Below are 17,503 nucleotides of genomic sequence, written 5' to 3'. Positions count from 1 at the left end.
GAGGGCATCGTCCACACCACCCCCGGATGTACCCACGGAGGTAACCTGCTCACTAACACCCTCCACCGGCTTCTTTCCCATCCTCGTCTCACCCCCACCCCACTGTGCTTCCTGGTGTCCTATATAGACTACTGGTCACGCATCTTCTTGAGCAGACACTGAACCCAAGACAGTGGCTCAAACCCTTTGTGCTTCTGTCTCCTCGTTTCCTCGCCTGCCAGTTGGGGTGCAACGTGCCTGGGAGAACCGGGAGGCGACACCCACAGAGCCATGTGAGGCCGCCTGCGCCACGCCTGGCACCCCCCAGCGCTGGCTTGGCTCCCTCGCCCTGGCCCCTCTCTCATACACACAGTAGGTGTTTAATAAAAGCTCCCATCTCTTCAGGCTTCCCAGAATAGCGGAACTTTTCCTTTCTATCAAGCCCAACAGGTGAGCCAATCCTGCAGGCCGGCCACTCCTAATGCTCTTTGCTGAACATCTGCGTGGCCTCCTGGGCCTGCGGCAAAGGGCTCCCTGGGGACCTCCTGACAAAAGTGGGGGCCAGAGGCAACACGTGTTCTGGCAGATGGATATCTGGGTTCTTCCAGGGTAAATAGAAATCATGCATGTTCCTATGCGCTGTGCCAGCACCGGCTAAGACTTCCCATATATTATCTCATTTAATCCTCACAGCCAGCTGCAGGCTGCCGCTGTAGCTCCTGTGTCACAATCCAGGGAGCTGGCCTGGAACAGGTTGGGTTACTGTCCCAGGTCCCCACAGCCAGGCAGGAGTAGAACCAGGATTCAGACCTTAGTCTGTAGAAACCAGAGCCCAGGCGCCTCCCTAGGAGGGCAGGAATGTGCCATGTTGTCCCCAAGCCCCCAGGCCTGGAGCAGGCTCTGCACAGAGAAGGAGCTTAGAAATGCATGCCGGGCTGAACTGGCCCAACTGGAAAGACTCCAGAGGAAAAGAAAGGTGCTACTTCCTTTCTTGGACACTGGGCCCCTGGGGCATTTCTGCAGCTGCAGCTCTTAGCTCAGGGCCTGGCACAGGGTGATGCTCAAGCTTGGGGATCAGTACACAGGTGAACATTTCCTGTTCTTGGCCAGAATTTGCACTGTGGGCCAGATCCACGATTGCATCAGGAGTCGCACAATTCGATTTTCCAATTCTGTCATTCCTGTTGCATTCTCCCACAAACAAGGCTTCCCTCATCCGCCGTCCACAACAAACGCCTTCCCTAGCCCGCTGAGCTAAACTCTCGCGTCTGAAGGAAGCAGTCCCATTCGTCCCACTACGCTGATGCTCCTTCCAGCTCCCTCGAGGGTGGGGACAAGAGAAACCTGCAGCAAGCACCTACTGTGTGCTTTCGCCTGTGTCATCTCCTTCATTTTCTCAATGGCCCTAGCAGCGGGGCTGAAAGCCCCATTGGACAGATGAGAAGGTCCAGACCCAGAGGAGGTAAAGGACTTGTTTAAGGTTACCCGGCAAGTTACAGGCTGAACCAGGATGGATCCCAGGTCTGCCTGGCCCCCAAACGTACGCCCTTTCTCCCCCACCCGATTTCTTCCCAGCCCCTGTTGCCTCCCTTCCTGATGCAGTGTGGCCAGTGCAGATCTCAGAACGTGTAAAGCTGGTGACACTGGATCCGTCACCTTAGAGTGGATGAAGGAAGCACCTGGAGATCAGCTTACTGATTCTGGGGGCCGATGAATTATTCAGACCACCATTGACTTGGAGGCTCTTTCCCCTTCACCTCCCTTTCCCCTGCTGCAGACCCTCAGCTCCTGGCTGCCCGAGCTCTGCAGACCTGTGGGGGCCCCTGGAGAGGAGATGCTGGCACAGCTGGGGGCCTGTCTGCTGCTGGCAGTGGCCCTGCTGGGCCCAGGCCCCAGGGTCCAAGCCATGGAAGGTAGGTGCTCCTGGCACAGACAGGGCCTGGCAGGAGGGGAGAGGGGAGGGGAGGGCAGCCACGGTCCCGGGAGGTTTCTATGTGGGAAGACAGGAAGCAGGAGCCCTTTTCGGGGGAGTTGACTGAGTTGAGAATGCATTTGTTTCTGAGATGGGAGAAAACAATATTTATTGAGTACCTGCTGTGTGCTAGATGTTTTACATATGTAATTGCATTCAATCTTTACAACAAATATCAAAGGAGATATTAGTCCCCCATTTTACAGATGAGAAAACTGAGAGCCAGAGGTGTTAAGTCACCTGTCCAAGGCTGCCTGGCTCCGGGGGGTCAAGGGAATAGCCCAGAGAACTATTAAAGGTTTATTGCTAGAAGGAGTCTTTTTTTCCTCTGGCGAGCCTGCTGTCCTTCCCACTGCCACTCAAGTGAAATCAAAGTTCCTTATTATGGCATTCAGTGCCCTCTGAGTCCTGGCTCCAATTTCCATATCGGCCTCAGTTTCCCATGTCCCTTGGGCATCCCATGCTCTGTCAGGGGCATTGCAGCCCTTTCTGGAGATGCCTCACCCTCAGGGACCTTAAACCCTGCTTGCCCCTCTGCCTGGAAGGTCCCTTTTCTCTTTTTCCACCTGAGAACATCTGGCTCACCCTTTAAGCTCAGATGAAGCGCCACCTCCTCCAGGAAGCCTTCCATGTCCCTCCATCAACCTCAGAGATGCCTTCACTGGGGCTCCTAGAGCTCCCGCCTGCACTGTGGTCCCAGGTGGCTGTGAGCTGCTCTGGCCTTCTGAGCGTTGTTTGCCTGTCTGTGATCTGGGACGATGTCATTCCCCCTCCTGCAAGGGGCACGCACGAACGTGGGGGCTCAGCACACAGTCTTCAGTGTCTCACTTCCTGCAGGCTTCAGTGGAGCTCAGGGAGGAGTCGCATGTGACTCACCAGTCACCAGTCGCTGGCCGAGAGGGGATGGCGCACAGGGGTCTCAAGCCATGCCTGGGTGGGGGGAGGAGCTGGCTGTTCCTATATTCCAGCCACCAGGGCTTCTGTAGCCTTGGGGTGGCCCTGGGGTCAGCGTACCTGGCCAGGCTGTAGTGGACAAGGCCCCTGTGCAGGTGCGGGCAGCTGGGCTGCAGGAGCCCTGCTCTTCACTCTCACCGCTCCCCTGCCCCACGGGCAGGGCCCGGAAGGACAAGGACAGCCCCTGGACAGAACACCCCTTGGTCCTCTTGCCATAGAGGCACGGATGAGACGCCATTCCTGCCCTGTCCTGCAGCAGGGGCCGGGCAGGGAGTTGGCAGCCCAACCCCGGCTTGCGGCTGTGCGGCTGTGCCCAGCCTTTACCGTGTCAGCGCTCACAGCCACGCACACAGGTGTCATCGTCCCCGTCTCCCAGACTCGTGCCTGGGGTCACCGATGCTAAGCAGTCGTGCGTCTGGCCCTTGTCCACGCCATTTCCTGCCCCCAGATCTTCCCCAACTGATGAAACCACCTCATTCGTCCTAGTCAAACTCAAATGTCACCTCCTCTGCGCACCTTATCCCTCCCCTGATGCTGCCCCACCAAGGTTGGCTCCCCTCCCCCGGGCCCCAGCCCCTGTGTGGCCTCAGCACAACACACTGTGTGGCTGGGGCTCATTTGCCCGACTCCCTCCCTCACCCTGCCGCGAGCTCTCCTGGGAGGGCCGTCCGAATCGGCACAGGGCACAGGACTGGTACAGGGCACATGTTTGGCCAAAGCGTCTTCTCTTACAGGGACTTTAGTCAAGTGTATGCTTCAGGATGACTTTGGTTGCAAGTGAAACTCAACCTGGATGAGTTTCAGCAAAAAGAGGAATGCACTGGCTCTGGAGCCAGGGAGGCAGGAGTGTACCGAGCTGGGCTCAGGGATGCTGGCAGCCGGGGACCCTTAGCACCGGGGGCTTTTCCACTTTTCACATTGTTCTTCTGGTCCGAGGACAGGATTTGTCCATAAGCCCCAGCACTGTCCCACCTAGGGCTCCCAGGGGCCAGGAGGGAAAGGATTCCCGTCCAGACATTCTGGCCTAGCCCGGAGCACATGCCCACTCTGTGGGCCAGTCATGTGGAGGTGGTGGGAGCCCCACGATTGCCCGCTAGAGTCATGCGTCCACCCTGGAGCAAGGAGGAGGAGAGAGAGTTACCACATAGAGGGAAGGAAGGGAGCAGCGTCTAAAGGAAGGGTGTGTTGTTGCAGGAGGTGGAAGAAGGGGTGCTGGGTGGACCAAAGCAACAGGCGTCAGCTACGGCAAGTAACTTCCCTTTCTGGGGCTCAGTTTTCTCATCTGTGAAATGGGTCAGTAACACCTGACCTGCCTATTTCACAGGGCTGTGGTGAGGATTCTATCAGATCATTCACCCATCCACTCATTCATCCACGTAGCAAGAGTACATGGAGCACCTGCTTTGTGCCAGGTGCTGGGGACGCAGCAGGGCGCCAAACAGACCAAGCTCCTCGCTCTCACAGAGCTTCGGTTTCGTGGAGGGAGACGGACAATGAACCCAACAAACAAGTCACATAAACGGCGGGTTAGGTGGTGAGGAATGCTTATGGAGAAGAATACAGCACTAAGGGGAGAGATGGGATCTGGGGCAGGGGGAGGGGTCTCCGCTGTGAGCAGGGTGGCTAGGGACGGCCTCGCTGAGAAGGTGACCAAGAACGTGCTGGCTACTTTTTAAGGCTCTTGATTATGGAAAATTCCAAACATACGCAAAGTAAGGAAAATAGTATAATGAATCCCTGTGTCTCTACACCATCTTCAACAATGACCAACATTCTGCCGGGCTGGTTTCTTCTGCCCCACCCCATCCCCACTGGGGGAGTGTGGAGAAGTCTAAAGCCAATCTCAGATGTCGTATTATTAATATTTCCCCCATAAATATGTCAAGATGCATCTCTAACAGAGAAACACATAAAACTATATATAACCCTAATACCATTATAATGGTATAATAATTCCTTAATTTTATCTACTACTCAGTTCATGTTCCATTTTCTCCAATTATTTTTTTTTTTTTTTTTTTTGAGACAGAGTCTCGCTTTGTTGTCCAAGCTAGAGTGAGTGCCATGGCGTCAGCCTAGCTCACAGCAACCTCACACTCCTGGGCTCCAGCGATCCTTCTGCCTCAGCCTCCCGAGTAGCTGGGACTACAGGCATGCGCCACCATGCCCGGCTAATTTTTTATATACATATCAGTTGGCCAATTAATTTCTTTCTATTTATAGTAGAGACGGGGTCTCGCTCTTGCTCAGGCTGGTTTTGAACTCCTGACCTTGAGCAATCCGCCCACCTCGGCCTCCCAGAGAGCTAGGATTACAGGCGTGAGCCACCGCGCCCGGCCTTATTTTCTCCAATTATTAATACCAAAAAAAATCTTTTTACAGTTGGTTTGTTCAAATCAGAATCCAACCAAGTCCAAACACTGCATTTGGTTGATATTTGACTCTTTTAATATAACAGTTGTGCCTCCTCCCCACCCCCTATCATTTATTGTTGACACTCTAGGGTCATTTATCTTATAGAATTTCCCACGTCCTGGACTTGGCTGAAGGTTTCCTTACAGTGTTGTTTAAGCTGTTCTCTAACTTCCATGTTCACTCTAGCCTGTACACACATCCAGAGACTTCAAGAGATTCAGGTTCCTTTATTTTTATTTTTTTCCAAGAAGACTGTAGGTGTTGTGTGTGCATCACATCAGGAAGGCACCTGTCTTCCACTTTGACGCTAAGATTCATCTGGGGGTTCAGGGATTCTGAGCCTGATCTGTTATAAAATTCCCTATTATGTTAACTTTTTGGGTATTTTTTTAATTATAAAAATTTTCAAACATTTAGCTAAGTTGAAAGAATTGTACAGGGAATGCCTAGATACCCAACCATCTAGGTTTTTACCTCTCATCAACTTTTTACTCAGTGATTAGAACAGACTTTGAGGATGTTATCTAGATCCACTATGTCATTAGAATTTGTAAAATTATGGTTTTCTAATGCTGTTATTCTTTCTGCAATCTTCTGTAAATAACCACTTTCTCTCACCAGCTATTTATTTGGTTATCTAGAAATCCAGTCCATACAAGAAAGGCCAAGTAGATGTTTAATTTCTTTTCCTTTCTATTAATCAATTTTCAAAAAAAAAAAATGACTCAGTGTCCCAGCAACCTCTCCAATTGGAACCAGCCTCTCCAAAAGGAACCAATGAGTTCCTTTTTAATTTCTTTGAGTTGCATTATGAATTCACAAGTTTTTATATATTTGATGTGTTTCAATCCACTGCAAGTGTTACTCTTTTTTGATGCTCAGATTGTACCTTCTTTAGCCAGTGGAGCCCCTACAAATAGGTTCCTGTGTCTTTTGACACAATCCCAGCAGTCTTCGATAGCTTCTTTGCTGTCTGGCATGGCAAGATATCTAAGTATACTGCGTGTATTTCCTATCCTAGACCTGGTACCAGCTGTTTCTCTAAGGAGCCCGGATTCATTTTAGCTGGACAGAATAATCCTAAAGCCTAGGGATGTAAAATGCTGCCAGAATATCATTCCTTCCAGGCCTTTTTAGTAAACAGAGCTAGGAAATAAATATTTTTTAGAAATAAAAGTCAATCAAGTTCATATTGATACTTTCAATTCAAATTAAGAGTCACAAATGTTTTATATTTGTCTCTCTCCTACACTGAAAATCTTGATTTCTATTGACATTAACATACTTATTTGCTTTATTCCAATACATATGGTACTTGCAAAATAATAAAATTTAATATTATTACTAATAGTGAACTGAATATAGTTTAAGATTTCTTTGCAGTTCATTTTGTCCTCGAGATATATCCTACTAGGAGTGTGCAGTAAAAAAAAAAAAACAAAAAACACATTTCAAAGTCATTTGAAATAATTTTTCCCCATGTAACTGTGCCTCCAACTTGATAAACAGTTAAGTTTATTCGTTTTAGTTTTGGATATTTAGGGGTCACTTTAAACTTTTTTTTTGATCTTTTAAAATTCTACAAAATTATTTCACGTGATTATGAAGTTAAAGGCACATTTAAAGAGGCCCAGTGGTCACGCGAGCTTCCTCTCCTCTTTTTACTACTTCCCCAACAGAGAATTATTCTTATTAGTTTCCTTCTATTGTTTTCTTGCGTTAAATACAAGCAAATATGTACATATAAAAATGTCCTTTTAACATTGTAATAGATATGTGTACATTTGCACTCAGAGGTTACTATTATTATTTATCTTTAAATTCCCTATCACGCATATCTGGGGCCTAGCATATAGTAATATTTTATCTAAAATTATAGGCCCTTTGAGTTTGAAGAATGTTTTCAAAAAAAAGAAAAAAAAAAAAAATAAATAAATAAATAAAATTATAGGCCCAAGCCAGGAGCCGTGGCTCACACCTCTAATCCCAGCACTTTGGGAGGCTGAGGCAGCAGGATTGCTTGAGCCTAGGAGTTCAAGACCAGCCTGGGCAACATAGTGAGAGCCTGTCTCCACAAAAAATTAAAAAATTAGCCGGGCATGGTGGTGCATGCTTGTACTTCCAGCTACTAAGGTGACTGGGGCTGGAGGATCCCTTTGCATAAGCCCAGGAGTTGGAGGTTGCAGGGAGCTATGATCACGCCACTGCACTTCAGCCTGGGTGACAGAGTGAGACCCTGTCTCAAAATAAAATAAAACAAAACAAAATAAAAAGCCCAACCCCCTATTTCCTTTCCCTGCTTGCTTTTTCTCCATAGCACTTATCACTATTTTATTCATTATGTATTTTACCTATTGTGTTTACCGTCTGTCTTCCCCACCAGAATGTGATTTCACGTGGGTAGGAAGCTTTGTCTGTTTTGTTCCTGCTATAACCCTAACACCTAGAGCAGTGCCTAGCACTCAAACAGTATTTGTTGAATGAGTAAAAGAATGCTCGATAAGCATTTGAAGAATAAGTAAATGCATGAACAAATTAAAAAAAAAAAATGAGCTGATGCAGGGCCATGGCCCTGTGCTCTCACCCTGTCCCAGAGACCCAGCTGTGTGGCCTTGCCACAGGTACCCACGACCCCAGCACTCGCTCTGAAGCCATCCTTCTCTCTTGCCCCAGGTGTCAAATGTGGCGGTGTGCTCTCGGCACCCTCTGGAAACTTCTCCAGCCCCAACTTCCCTAGACTATACCCCTACAACACGGAGTGCAGCTGGCTGATCGTGGTGGCTGAGGGGTCCTCCGTGCTGCTTACCTTCCATGACTTTGACCTGGAGTACCATGACACCTGCGCCTTCGACTTCCTGGAGATCTACAATGGGGCCTCAGCAGACAAGGGCAACCTGCTGGGGAGGTTCTGTGGCCGGGTGCCCCCGCCGCCCTTCACCTCCTCCTGGCACGTCATGTCTGTTGTCTTCCACTCGGATAAGCATGTGGCCAGCCGCGGCTTTTCTGCGGGCTACAAGAAAGGTCAAGGGGGGACTTGGCAGTGCAGAGCGTGGCCCTGGGGTGGAGGTGGGAGGACAGCAGTGGGGCCAGGGGAGCCTGCAGGCTGCTCTGGAAGGAACTTGCATGGCCCTGCTCTCAGGGGCGGCTTATGGGGCAAAGGCAGCTTCCTCAGTGTCCAAGACCGCTCTTGTGATCTTGTCCATTTCTCCTGGGGCCCCCAGAGGGTCTCACTGCGTTCAGGAATGAGGCCTCCCCTGCTCTTCTACCCTTGTCCTTCTTACCCCATGTCATGGCATCAGGCCCCAGGAGAGGACACACTGCTGCTGCTGCTGCTGCTGCATCTCGCTCCTTCACAGCGCTGGGGACCCCGCCCACGTCCCCTTGCACGAGGGGGTGGGGGGAGCTGGTGACTCTCGTATCATGGCTCCCTACCCCCTCCCTCTCTCCCTCAACCGGGCTTGACACCTGCTTCTCAGGCTAGTGGAGGGAACAGAGGCCTTGCTCTTCTCGCCTTTCTCCTTAACTCATTCCTCCTTGTCCTCAGGCTTCTGTGCCCAGATGCAAACCTCCTGCCTCCGCCCAAGGCCCAAAGCAAAGACCTTATTCATGTCAGCTCAAACAGTGGCTCCTGGTCCACAGAGCCCACCAACAGCACTCCTGGGGGGGACTCAGGTGGGACAGCCGGTCTCTGCTACATTTAGAAGCATAGAATTGTAGAATGCTAACGCACAAGAATCATAGGCTGATCTGATCGTGCTTTTGGAATTTTAGACTTTAGATTTTTAGAATGTTAGGATATCAAAGTTATAATATCATAGGCCTTGTTTTCCAGCATTTAAAATATAGGAATACCCTTATATCAAATGGAACCTTATGTTAACCCTGATATACAAAAGAGGTAACAGCAACGTTTTAGTGGTATGTATTTATTTTATAAGTTTATATTTTTAACATTTGCTTCTTAGAAGCTAACCACTGAAAACACAAGTCAATATTGGTCTCCAATGAGTTAAATTTTTACACATAGGATACGTGACTGTGGGTGACTGTAGGTGCTGTCGTTTAATTACAGTAAAGGATAATTTGACTACAATGTAAGAATGCAGTTTGCCCCAGAGCTAGCAAGGTGCCCCAGGGGGCCACTGGGGCCCCAGAGCACAGCTGGGAAGCCTCTGCCAAGGCTGCCAGTGTTGGAAGGGATCTCGCAGGCTGTCTAAGCCTGCCCTCTCCTCTCACAGACATGAATCTAAGACCTGGAGAAGGAGGAGCCTTCCTAAGGTCACACAGCTGGGCCAGTGCTGGGCCAAGAAGCCAAGTCCCCAGATGCCCAGCACAGAGGTCCGGTCACACAGCCATGCCATGGGGTGAGATTCTGGAGTCCTGAGTGCACCCTCCCTGCTGGGGACCTCCAGCAAGTCACCTGCGTCACAGTTGCATTGGCCAAGCTGGCCCCTAATCACTTTCAGCAGCGTCTTCTCAGCCTCCATGTGAGTCTGAGCCCAGTGGATCAGGCTGGGCAGTTCTTATAATTTCTCATGTTCTCATGAAGCTCAGAGAGGCTGGGTTACTTGCCCAGCCTTGACCTAAGAAGGGTCACACAGCTAATATAAGGCAGAGCTAGGAGGCCACTTGTCTTCAGATGTTGCACCAACCTCTATTTCATCAGATCCTCCATCTCAGTTTCCTCTCCTGCTAGGGAGGTTTGAGCACATTCCTGCACTCAAGCCTCTCGGCCTCTGTGCCCCACTGGCCTGGTAGCAGTGGACAGCGAGGGTCACAAGGGTCTACAGTTAGTCTTCCTGGGTTCAAATCCCACTTTCCCCGTTACCAGCCAGGTGACCTGCTCTCGGGGCCCTGACCACATCCCTTGGGCCTCGCCCCTTCAATGTGCTCCCGCCAACCTCAGATCTCTTTGTTGGAGGATTTTTCTCTGAAGCCTCAGCAGGTCACCCTCAGCCCCCAGCAGCCCTCAGCCTGGACTGTCCCTCAGTCCTGGGGTGATGCAACTACGAGAGCTGTGCTTGACACCATCCCCAGGGGCCCCAGTGGGGCTCAGTAGCTGGCTTGGCCACACCTCTCCTTCCCTGCCTCACTCTCTCATCCCCACCCGGGGTCCTCTGGATCTCCCAAGTAAACTCCTTGCACTCAAATCCTTGTCTCAGGGTCTCCCTGGGCAAACCCAAACTCAGACGGCTTCTCTGCACTCCATTTTCTCCACTGTAAAATTGAAGAAACAACAGCCCATTCCTTGTGGGGTTACCATGCAGATTTTTTAAAAAGATGGCGCAGGTGCTGGGTGCTAGGTGAGTGCCTGCCACTCGGCAGGGGCCCAGCAGGTGGTAGTGGGGCTCCCATGAGATGGCCGGTGTCTGGTGCCCAAGTGAGGAGGTCGGGAGCCGCAGGGAGAGAGGAAGTCGGTTCAAGTGTGCTCTCTTGCAGATGTGTGTGGTGGCGTCCTGACCAGCCTGTCGGGGGCCCTCACCAGCCCTGAGTACCCCAACAACTACCCCAACAACGTAGAATGCCGCTGGGTGATCCGGGCGGCCGGCCCTGCCACCATCAAGCTGGTGTTCGTGGACTTCCAGGTGGAGGGCAACGAAGAGTGCACCTATGACTACGTGGCTGTGCTTGGGGGGCCCGGCCCTGCCCGCGGGCACCACTACTGCGGCAGCGCCCGGCCCCCAACCCTTGTGTCACTGGGCCACGAGCTGCAGGTGGTCTTCAAGTCCGACTTTAACATTGGAGGCCGGGGCTTCAAGGCCTACTACTTCTCAGGTAGGAGGGGCTGCGGCTCCACTTGCCTCCTCATCACACTTCGGGGGTCAGCATTTCCGGCCCCCAAGGGCCTTGGGCTGTCTGCACTCTCCCTGCCTAGCCAGTGCCAAGGCATAAACATGTCACCTCCTCTGCGAAGGCTTCTTGATTCACTCAAAATTAATCCCTTCCTTCAACTCCAGGTAGAAGCCTTGTTCACACTGTGTTCTAACATCAACCATTTCTGAATGTGGTTTGCACGTTAACCTTCCCTGCCTGGCTGTGACTTCTTCACGGGCTTATCTTTGTGCCTGGTGCCTAGTAGGTCCTCGATTAATATTTGTACGAATGAATGAATGAACTCATGGGGAGTTCAAAGTCTAATGGGGAGATGGATGAGGAAACCAATAAGGACAGCCCATTGCCATCTGTGCTGTCTAACAGTAAGAATCACGGTGACCACCTAGAGGAGGAGGGAATTGAGCAGTGCCTTGAAGGAGTTAGCCAGAGGCAGAAGGGAGGGCGGGTGTTCCAGGCAGGAGGAACAGCATGTGCAAGGCATGGAGGACAGAGCGTGTTTGGTGCGCTCACAGCACCAGGAGATGTTTGGAGAGGCGCGAGTGCAGGGGTGGATGGGGCAACCAAAACGGGGAGAGGCCAGGGCGTTCGAAGTCAGCTCTGAGGACGGTGTTAGGTATTATTATTGAATTCCTAACACTCTTTTTTTTTTTATTTTGGCATATTATGGGGGTACAGATTTTAAGGTTTCAATAAATGCCCATTTCCCCCGAATTCCTAACACTCTTGAAGGGAGTTGTCGATGAGATGAGGTTCCCAGCTCTCAGCTAGTGTCAGTTGAAAGCCAGCTTCAGGATCAGTGGTCTGGTGTGCTGGCCACAGCGCCCACCAACTGCCGGGCGGCTTTAGGGCTCCCGTAGCGGCCGTGGCTCAGCTGTCAATGCAGAGGGTGACTTCACCCTTTTGCTCCTCCTCACCTGTGCTCCTTCCACCCCACCCTGCCCGCCCAGGAGAATGCCAGCAGGTGTATGTCGCCGTGCGGGGCAACTTCTCCAGCCCGCAGTACCCCAGCTCCTACCCCAACAACATCCGGTGCCACTGGGCCATCCGCCTGCCCCTCGGCTACCGGGTCAAGGTGTTCTTCCTAGACATGGACCTGGAGGAGCCCAACAGCCTGACCAGGACCTGTGACTTTGACCGCCTGGCGGCCTTTGATGGGGCCAGTGAGGAGGCACCCCTGCTGGGGCATTGGTGTGGCCACCACCTGCCGCCACCCGTCACCTCGAGCCACAACCAGCTCCTGCTCCTGCTGCACACGGACCGCAGCACCACGCGCAGGGGCTTCTCCGTGGCCTACATCGGAGGTCAGCCGGGGCTGAGGGCGAGGATGCGGGCGGGAGAGGGGAGGCTTTGCAGCCAGGGTTCACGGCCTCTTTCCTCCATTCCACCAGCTTGTCTTGACCCCAGGAATGGCTCCCCCCAGTGGCTACCCCTCTGCCAACTGCTGGGACCCTTGAGACCGTACCAGTATGGCCCTTGTTCATTTCCAGCTCCTAACTCTGTGAGTCCTGACTTTCCCATCAGGTTCCTTCCCCCGGGGCTCCTGCCCCCTGTTATACTGTGGCTGATCCCCTGTATCCAGGAGTAATAATCAAAACATGGTAATGTTAATTATGGTCAACAATTGGTATAACCGTGGAGGTGCCTCTCCAGCCCTGCTTGTGTCATTCAGAAATACTGATTGAACAAAGGGCATGGGGTCTCCTCACGTAATAAGTCTGGAGCCAGGCAGCTGCTGTGTGGGCTCAAAGAGTCAACACTCGTCCCAGTGATCTCTCTGAGATTCTCTGAGCCTCACAGTTCCACTATGGCTGCCACAGCTCCAGGCATCATGCTCATGTTCAAGGATGGAAGAGGGTAGAGGGAGTGCCAGCCACACATGTCGTCTTATGAGGAAAGCAAAAGCATTTCCAGAAGCCCTCACAAGACTTTGTCTTGTGTCTCATTGGTTTGGACTTGGTCTGACAGCCCTGCCTGGCTGCAGGGAAGCCTGGGGAAGTGGGTGTTTGGCTTTCCCAGCTCCATCGTGTTGGTTAGATTTGTCGGCCAAGAGTATCCGTCATCTCTCCCCTACTCCTGCCACCCTTCCCTGGGCTGTGGGCCCAAAGATGCCTGTGCTCCAACCCAGTGTGCTCTCTGCCTGGCAGGCAAAACTCCTCCTTGTGCACGTATGGAAACAGGTGCTGACAGGGGAAAGGATGTCACTGCAGTCACCAGGCAGTCGGTGGCACAGCCAGGACTAGAACCCACTCTCTTGCCTTCTTCTCCTGTGTCTGAACAGGACATACGGAGGGGGAGCCAGTGCTACGCTCGGACAGACGAGGGCCACATCCAAACCCTGCCATTTACTGACCACCCAAGTGTTCTTCTCTGTAAGAGGGGTTGATGAATGCCCTAGACAAGGTGGTCGTGAAGGTTAAATTAGGTGCCCACCTCTGAGAACATCATTCTCTCGGGAAGGGTGTCTTCGGCCTGTTCAGCATTCAAAAGCTCTCTCCTCTTTCCTTACTCACGTGCAAGGGGAGTTGGGGGGCCCTGGTAATGGTGGAGATGTGAGGCTACAGCAAGCTAGTGGCAGGGGGTTGGCCTCAGGCAGCCCCCGCCCCTCTGGGCCTCAGTGGGTCCACCTGTGGGCTGGAGCCTCTTCTCTGAGTCTGTATCGCGGGCGAGAGAGCACTCAGGGCAAGAGAGAGACAGGCTCCATTGGGGCTCTGCCACAGCTAGCTGGCCCTTTCTCTCTCCGGGTCTCAGTTTCTCCCCCTGTAAAATGAGGACATTGACTGAAGGAGCTCGAAAGTCCCTTTTGGCTCTGATAGTCTTATTTCCAGGACTCTCCCAGGTCCTCTCCCGACTCTCCGTGGTTTAGGACCAGCCCCTTCTGCAGAGACTGAGTGAACGTAGGGCGGAAATCCAGTGCAGGAGCCCCCGCGCCCTCCACACCCACCTCCCTCCCTGACCCTGTGGGAGCCCAGGGTCAGATGGGGCACTGGGCTGGGCGAGGCTCCGGATGCGGCCCAGGCTGCAGGAGGCCTCCCTGCTGGAAGGGCAGCCACAGCTTCAGTCAGGGGTGACACACAGTTCAGCGCCACCGAGATCATCGCGGGAGACGGCGGGCCCATAAATCCCTGACTGCCAGACACCAGAGGCTGAAACACGTCTGAGGCATTTCCCGGAGAGGAGTCGAGAGTTCCAGGCCTCTGCCTGCCAGCTCTCTCTCCTTTTCCTCCCCCCAGCCACCCGCCTTCCCTCCCCCTGCGCTCACCCCTGCCCTCCAGGCACACACATGGCACACACACATGCACACACACACATGCACACACACACATGCACACACACACATGCACACGTGCACACACTCGCCCAGACCCAAACACTCAGAGTCACACTCACCGTGCTGGCCTGGGGGCAGTGCAGGGGGCTGTCAAATAGGGCGGAGAGATCTCTGACTTTGGAATCCTGGGGACCCAGGGGTAAGATCCTAGCTCAGCCACTGTAAACAACTCCACCTCTCAGAGCTTCAGTTTCCAAAACTGTAAAATGAGTTGAGACCCGTCTGCCCCACAGAGTCATGGTGAGGAGAGAAAATGAGGCTCCCCTCACCCTCCCCACTCCCTGTCTCTCCTCCTTCCTTGATTTTCCTGCCCAGCACTCTGACACTTACGTGCCTGTTGCATATTTACTGCCCCCTCCCCCAACTCCAATGTAAGCTTTACAAGGGCAAGAATTTTGGGCTGGTTTTTTATTTTTTTTTTCATTTCTGAAACTGCAGCGCTTAGAATAGCACCTGTGCATAGTAAGCCATCAGTAGATGTTTGCTAAATGATTCAATGAATGAGCGAATGAATCGCCTGGCATTTGGCAAAGCAATAAGCAAATAGTAGCTTTTATTGTGATTGAGAACATTCATTCATTCATTCAGCATTCATTCATTCATTCATTCAGCATTCATTCATTCATTCATTCAGCATTCACTGGGCCTGCCAAGCTCTGTGCTGGGCTCAGGGGACACTGAGGGAACCAGGCATGGGGCCTGCCCCCAGAGTTCGCAGTCGGATGGAGTTATGTGGAGTAGCACGAACTAGATATTCAGATATCCAGCACTGCCTGGAGGACTTCGTGAGAGCCGTCCCCACTCTGGTCCTCGGTTTCCCAGCCCCCCACCCTTTACAGGGGAGGGGGTGGGGCAGGGAGGTGGGAGTCAGACTGCCTGCCCGAGGCCTCTAGCCCTGCCCCTCCCGTTCCCAGTGGTGCCCGTGAACGTGAGCTGCTCCCGCACGGACTTCCAGATCCTGATCTCTGCGCAGGCGCTGGCCCCGTTGGAGCGGACCAAGGTCTACCTGGGCAGCCGGAGCTGTGCCGCCCAGGAAGTCGGCAGCAACTTCAGGATCCAGGCCCGCTTTGACACCTGCGGCACTGAATCCCAGGTAGGGGGTCAGGGGGAGGGGCAGGCACCAGGGAGGGGCTCTGAACCCTGCTGAAGGGCACCAGTCATTCCCAGGAATTCAGCCTCTCCTGGCTCTGGTGAGCACGCCAGCCTGGAGGCAGAGCTCAGCCCTCCTTGTCGTATTTACCTCCACAAGCTTGTTCAGCATAGAGGTGGTGAAGAACTCAAATAGGGGAGACAGAGGACAGGTCCCCTTGCGTATCCCAGGGACAACCTGACGCCTCCACTGGCCGCTCCTCCAGGAGTGGCTGGCCCACACATACATATAGGGGAACAGGGTCAGCCCAAGCCCCTCCTGGTGTGAGCGAGTGTCCTGTGATCCCGCAGAGAAGAAACAACACGTCTGTGATCGTGAGCGTGCTGTACATCGACTTCTCTGCTGCGGGGCAGGACGACATCCATGAATACGAGGTCCGCTGCGAGCCCCGGCGCAAGGAGGCTTCTGTCCACCTGCTGTCTGGCTCCGACTGGCTCGGGCCCTATGCTGCCACTGCTGAGCACCTTCAGGAAGCACCACCCAGGGACGAGGAGGAGGCACTGGATGGCCCGGTGACCATGGTGGCCCAAGATACCAGTGACATTGTCTTCCTGGGCCTTTGCATCCTGGCTGGAGTCCTCATGGTCATTGCCATCGTGGTCCTGATGCTGCTGTGAGCAGGCAGGATAGGGACCTGTCAACTGGCATCCCTGCAAGGCAGCTTAGGGACCCACAATGGAGGTGGGACAGGGCCTTGCTAACTTGCTGCTGACCATAGGCAAGTTGTGTCCTTCTCTGAGCTTTGGTTTCCTAGGGACAACCTCTCTGCCCAGCCACCTGACAGGGCTGGCTTGAAGCTCAGGGAAGAACATAAGTGGAGCAGGGCTCTGTACACTGTAGCATGCCATGTATGTGTGTTGGCTGTTGTTATTATTACTCTTAAAGATATTCTGCTACAGGAAAGAACTCTCCAGTGAGTGTAACTTGTTGGTTTGGATAGCTGTGGGCACTGGTGGCACAGTGTGGATAAAACTGACTCATTCTGTAACGTGTATGAGTGCCTCACCAACCCAAGGCACAAATAATAGCTCTGCTTATTTTCCTAATTAATTGTTCATCCTGAGCCTTCACTAGCAGGAAGTCCAGTATCCATCCAGAGGCCTTTACCCTAAATCGACTTTGTCTAAAGCAAGCCAGCTCTGCCCTAAACTCCAGGAGTAGAGAAAGGGAGCTGCAGCCCTGTCTAGCGCTGTCATTTCAGCCCCTGCCACACGGTGTCACTGTTGAAGACCGGGCCTGCGCACCCTGGTCGGGGCTTGTCCCCTGAGGTGGCGGCGCCCTACTGGGTCATATCCCCAAATCAATCAAGGTAGGCCCACACTGTGCTTGTGGTGAGGCTGAGGCTAAAGAGTTGGTGTTTCTCTTTCATGTTGGAGTTTTTCCTTCTGTGTCTTTTGATCCTTGACTGAAAAGCCGATTGAAGCCCCATGTATCTCTGTCCTTGCCTCTGATGTCGAGCCCGTCCTTGCCCTCCAGAGGAGTTCTTTTTGGAGCCCTCTGTACCTTCTCCTGCCTTTGGACTTCACTCGGAGATACTCCAGTCTACTTAGGGCTACTCCAGTCCACTCTTCTGAGTTCACATCACAGGGAGCCGGGGCTGGGCTCCCAACCCTTCCCTGTGAGAAGACCTCTGAGATCATTATGCAAATCAGTCCGCCCTTCTCAGAGCTCTACTTGGTACTTGAGCAGTGGCACACTCTTGTTAATGAAAAATAAACAAAAAATACAGTTATAATACACCACTTTCCTTTCTATTTGCATAACTGTCACTTGAGTAAGGCCATCCACAGTAATGGAAATCTCCAAATTGACCATGTTGACCGCCAGTACCAATTATAATTTATTCAACAACCCAACACGCATCCACTGG

The 17,503-nt window shown here is 52.5% G+C and overlaps 1 protein-coding gene across 1 annotated transcript; it reads left to right on the top strand.

The window, feature by feature from the left end:
• Positions 1-1,736: 1,736 nt before the first annotated feature.
• CDCP2 (CUB domain containing protein 2) lies at positions 1,737-16,536 on the top strand. Its single transcript, XM_020289245.2, has 6 exons — positions 1,737-1,892; positions 7,994-8,341; positions 10,760-11,095; positions 12,103-12,456; positions 15,398-15,576; positions 15,924-16,536. The coding sequence occupies exons 1-6, from the start codon at positions 1,814-1,816 to the stop codon at positions 16,248-16,250; spliced, it is 1,623 nt and encodes a 540-aa protein (XP_020144834.2). The 5' UTR covers positions 1,737-1,813; the 3' UTR covers positions 16,251-16,536.
• The last annotated feature ends 967 nt before the right edge of the window (positions 16,537-17,503 follow it).

This window comes from Microcebus murinus, chromosome 2 (genome assembly GCF_040939455.1).
Source record: "Microcebus murinus isolate Inina chromosome 2, M.murinus_Inina_mat1.0, whole genome shotgun sequence".
Classification (NCBI taxonomy): Eukaryota; Metazoa; Chordata; class Mammalia; order Primates; family Cheirogaleidae; genus Microcebus; species Microcebus murinus.
Note: the sequence above shows the minus strand (reverse complement) of the source record. Positions and strands in the feature narration are given on the sequence as shown.

What these genes read in the sequence shown, in the direction of transcription:
- CDCP2 (XM_020289245.2), top strand. Translation starts at nt 1,814, where the DNA reads ATGCTGGCACAGCTGGGGGCCTGTCTGCTGCTGGCAGTGGCCCTGCTG. An exon ending in CAGGGTCCAAGCCATGGAAG is followed by an intron (nt 1,893 to 7,993) that starts GTAGGTGCTCCT and finishes CTCTTGCCCCAG; the next exon opens with GTGTCAAATGTGGCGGTGTG. An exon ending in TTCTGCGGGCTACAAGAAAG is followed by an intron (nt 8,342 to 10,759) that starts GTCAAGGGGGGA and finishes GCTCTCTTGCAG; the next exon opens with ATGTGTGTGGTGGCGTCCTG.